A 5156-nucleotide genomic window follows, 5' to 3' on the forward strand; every position below is an offset into this window, starting at 1 on the left:
GATAGAGTTTTCCTCATAATTTTTCAGCACCATGTATTGTATTAACGAATGTAGTCAGAAACCACAAATCAGGAAATACAAATTCTCACAGTGAACTCAAAAGTATTCAGAAGACTGACGCTAAAGATCAACTGTATAATAGCAGTGCATTTTGCGGAATTATAGTTTAAGTGTGTTGTGCAGTGAGCACTCATCAAAGGTCTTTGAAAACAATTCCATACTTCATAGACGTCCCACCGTTGGTAAATATAAATAAAATAAAGTTGATTTTTTTTTAAAATATTTTAAATCTTTACGTTTCATGCACCTTTCCTCAAAGACAATTTCCAAATGCTTCGAGCAGTACTTCATATGTGTATTATTACTACTTAATTACTGATACTTAAATAAGCTGCTCGTTGACGGTGCACTGTCTCTTTAAGAGACCCGGAAACGAATCAGTCCAGCATTGACAGGTCTAAACACAGTGCTGAGCTGCCCCCGTGATGATATCCAACCCTGTATTCTGGGCCTTTCGCAGCAGTGCGAAGTGCTGGCGACACCGGACACGGGTTCTTCACGCGTTTCTGGGACCCACGGAACTCAGTGGCTGTCGCTGGTTCTCTTCACCGACTCGCGTTGGCTTCACGGGCATGGAGGAGATCCTGACCAGGGTCGTTGCACCTTTACCAACGTATGAGACGAGAGAGAAATCGCCACCTCCTCCCGAATCGAACAGCTTAGACTTCATGCACTTCTACAAAAGTTTGGAGAAAGAAGACAAACATCGCTTTTTGTCCAAGCTATCCCAGGACTTTGGGGTTGACCACAAAGGCGCTTCGGAGTTAGCTGTGAAGCTCCTGGACACTCAGCTGCGTGACCTGGCCACGATTTTACAGGTTGAAGACAGGCTCCGGTACAGCCTGACCCCCCGGTATAAACAGCTGCTCAATCATATAAGCAGGGTCGAAGGTGGAGTGAAGTTCCTGGTGGACCTCCGCGCCGATGTACTGGAAATAATCGCGTCTAAATCCAACGAGACTCCTCACATAAAGGTCAGAGGTTTGTTTACATTTTGTACGGGTGCCTGTAAGCGTCAAAACAGTGCAGGTTTACGTCTGTGGCATGGAGTCGCAAATTAGGCCCTAGTGCTCAGTGACACGAAATTACACTTTTATATCGATATACTCTGCTAGCTAAAGTAACTATTAATTCAAGTAATGGTAATAGTTTATATTTGGTACAATTGTGTTAGTGAATTATATATAATAACATGTTAAATAATAGATTGTGTTAGAAAAATAGCACATCATTAAATCGATTAAATCCTTATGTTATAACATTAAAGACAAATGGGTTAAAAGATACTCAAATATAACATAGATTCAGCTTGCATTAGTTTAAGCTTTAAGCTAATAACTTTAGCTATAAGCTAATAACTTAACTGAAATAACTTTAGCTATAAGCTAATAACTTAGCTTTTGCTTGAATACAAGTGTTAATAAAATGATACATGATACATGTCAAACACAACGGTAAAGAATAGATTTAAGTTACAAAGGAGTTGTTCAATATTTGAAAACAAATGGTCTAATTATTATTATTGTTATTATTATTATTATTATTTTGGTCTGGTCACATTGATTGTATAGTTATGTGTGGTATGTTGAAACAATGATAACACCAGGCAGGCTGCAATTACGCAACAGCTACAGAGGCATGAACTTGACCCTTGTCTCCATGACGTAGTTCACATTTCATTACAGCTCCAGTGCCAGCGACCTTTACTCCAGTTTCCATTTAAACCAAATTCTAATGATTGAAGTTACAGTTGTACATTTCTTGCTATACAAGGTGTTTAAGAAAACACACCTGTCAAACGTATAATTTAAAGTTGTTAGGTAGGTAAAAAAAAAAGAAAAAAAGGAACATATGTTCCTGTATGTGTTGGTCAAACAGAGGAGCTGACAGCACAGCTTCCTGTTTGCTTTGCTGGAAAGCCTTGGTGTCAAAATAAACCCCTCCAACAATGTCTCAGTTTGTGCACAAGAAGGAAAGAGAAGATCTGCTGCAGCAACACGGCCAACGAGACAGATTGACGCCTGTGTGTGTGTGTAATAAAAATACTGACCCATGAAGACAAAGTGAAAAGTAAAACGAAATGGAAAGGAAGTAGGGAGATAAGAAATAAAATAAAGTTCCAGTTCACACATGTGGCTCTTCAGCTCATTCTCCCTCTTATGGTCCTTTTTAGAAGCTTATTTTTCAGAACAGACACCCCCCTCCCCCACTCCTCACCCCTCTCAGCCCAGTCTCATTTACCTCATTGTTCAGTCATTCACATTCAGTCAGGTGTAATTACAGTGATCAGTTTAATTTAGCACTGAAATGTGGCTATTTCATGCTCCCTTTGACACTGGAGAGGGATGGTTTTTTTGATTTGCAGTCATGTTGATTTTCAAAGCCCCTTTTATTTCACCTGTCACACCTACTTGTCCTTCCTCTGTCACGTGTTAACAGCCTGTTTTTTTTTCTCCAAATTACAAAAAAATGGAAAACATATACTATTAATAGGTTTATATTAATTCAAGATTATTTCTTACAGAAGTGCTTTCTCATAATACGTTGTCTCTTTAGTGATAAAATGCTGGATTTCCTATTATGGCTTTACTTCACCATAACCTTAACCTATTGAAATATTTAAATTAGATTTCCAACCATTGATAATTATCCATATTTTTTCCCATCAGGTTAGAAAATATTCATTTATATTTGTGTTACTTAGGGTTGTATTGTGGGCACCAATTAAGAGCCGTTTCAGAATGTCATATTTATCTGCTCAACAGTGGTGTATAATTTGGTTTGAAAATAGCCCCTGGTTAGTTTACTGAAGTCCAAGGCAATTATCACAGGTCAAAAAGGCTCAGCGTGTGATATTAAATCACCAACCGTAATGTTAAAATGACTGGTTTTTCTTAGTTAAAAGCAACAACATGGGAAATTGTGACTGTTTTATATTCAGATCCAGGTCAATGTTTGTCACGTGGTCTTGAGTAATGTCTTTGCCATTGAGTTTTAAATAAAAATAGTAATGTAATTAGGGTTATTTTTTGTTTTTCCTGTTAATACTCCTTGTGTCAGCTCCAGTTTTCCTGGTGTCATTAAATGAGACCTCTATCAAGGCTAGAGAGAAGCAAACACTCCAAGCATGCTATCAATATTTAAACTGCAAAATTTAGCTGTCTGTAGCATTTAATGAGAAGCAGTATGTTATGATTTGTTTAAGAAAAAAATAAAAAACTTACAGATACCTCCAATGACTAACTAAATGACTTAAAAGTTCCAAAAAGGTTCCAAAAATCATCTCATATATATATATATATATATTATGCACATGTTCTTTCAACATTTGCAATAAAACTCCTACATTTATAGTAGATATTTTAAAAGAGTGCGAACGCTGTAAACCCAATGTCCTCCTATGTCACTGTGTCAATATTTCTTAGCTATACTGAATGAAATGAACACCAGACAGCTGATGTAGTTTCATAAATGAAATAAACCTAGCACAATGACAGTTAACCCTGAGGTGTCCAATTATAGTCCAAAAACAGACCGGCACTTACTGGTATAAAAGCACATACTTCACGTCTGTAAAATCAGACTTCATGGGGTTTTTTTTTCCCCCTTTAGAATAAAGCTCAAAGCCAGCAGAGCGCCCTTGGTGTTCGTTTGTCAGCTGTTCAGGGCCACTTCCTTTCTTGATTTTAAATATATTTACTGCACTCAAGGTCCTGTCCACTCCTGTTCAATATCCATTTAACTACCGCAGAGACGTGGTCCACATCCATCAAATCTGTGTGACACAAGGCCTCTGACAGCTCCTACAGCATAACAAGGTCCATGGTCTGTAGACTACCTACAGAGTATACAGTATATCCACTTGTACTGAGAGAGTGGCTTTGTTCTTTGAGTGCACAGCAAGCTCTGGTTAGTTGTTATGGCTGGAATTGATTGAGGAAAATGCAACAAAAGGTCAATGAAATGCACAGCTTTTAGTACTTTAACGTATTGATGTATGTGCATACCAGAAGAAAAAAAAAATCATAATTGGAAAAGCCTACAAATAGCAAAGTAGCAGGGACATAAAAAAAAAAAAAATACCTTCCTGCCAGCAGGACCACAGACGACTGCAGCAGATTTGTGACTGTAGAGGAGAGTATCCAACGAAGATGTGTTTGTTTGGTCCATCCATCCATTCATCCTATACTGCTAAGTCATGGTCTGAGGCTTGTCTCCAGTTTGGACTGGTGATCTTTCTACTGTAAGGCATGAGTGATAACCACTCTTCCATAGCCTGTTTTTGTAATGAAACCAGATAGATGTCAGAGCACAATGAAATAAAAAGACTATCTTACAGAAGGGCGGGTTTGTGAGGTCAGAAGAAGAAACACCGTGGGCCTCTTACATCACTCTCCTAAATTTGGTGTTGGCATCAATCGCTTTCCTAGTCATATTCTTTGCTGCGCACTCCTCAATTCCTCCTGCCTATATTTCAACTCTCCCACATCTCTTCTCTTACTATGTGATAGGAAGATATATTCTTTCTTGCTGAATGTTGATCCAGAATGGATATCATCTATTGTCACTGCATGACCTAGACATACACACACACACACACACACACACATAAATGTATATATAAATGTATATATAAAGTCTATTGCATAAGTAGCGTTGGAAGTTTCACTGAATTTGTTATTTACTTTTCATTTTCCTCTCTGTACGGAGGTCTCTCGGTGTAAAAGCTCTTGCCTGAATAAGAAAAGTTCTGAAAAAAAAAAGTACGTGGAGGAGAATTTAAAAAAACATTTTAGTCTGATTTCCTCTGGCGATATTCTCGGAGAAAATTTCCCTCTGTGTCCTTTATAACAGCTCTGATTTTGTTTTGTTTTTTTTAAGGCTTGTTTGTATTCAGTTTTATTATGACTGACAAATGCACATTAAAGCCTGCCCGCACTGAGAACCATCCTATGGAACAGCCAGTATGAGCCTGTGTTTATGCATTTACTCGTGTTTATGTGCGTGCTCTCTGGATGCACTTGTTTGTTTGTTTGTTTGTGAGAGATTTGCTTCAAATGAAGTCTGACCTTTTCGCAGGGGGACAGAGCTGCTTT

At 38.1% G+C, this 5156-nt stretch overlaps 1 protein-coding gene across 1 annotated transcript in view; it reads left to right on the top strand.

Moving 5' to 3' along the window:
* Positions 1–163: 163 nt before the first annotated feature.
* Positions 164–5156, top strand: part of mlycd (malonyl-CoA decarboxylase) — a 13026-nt gene continuing 8033 nt past the window's right edge. The window contains exon 1 of the mRNA XM_008311274.3: positions 164–1034. Coding sequence (XP_008309496.1) covers positions 486–1034 — 549 coding nt within the window. The 5' untranslated portion in view covers positions 164–485. The remainder of the gene's footprint in view (positions 1035–5156) is intronic.

This window comes from Cynoglossus semilaevis, chromosome 6 (genome assembly GCF_000523025.1).
Source record: "Cynoglossus semilaevis isolate Cse_v1.0 chromosome 6, Cse_v1.0, whole genome shotgun sequence".
Classification (NCBI taxonomy): Eukaryota; Metazoa; Chordata; class Actinopteri; order Pleuronectiformes; family Cynoglossidae; genus Cynoglossus; species Cynoglossus semilaevis.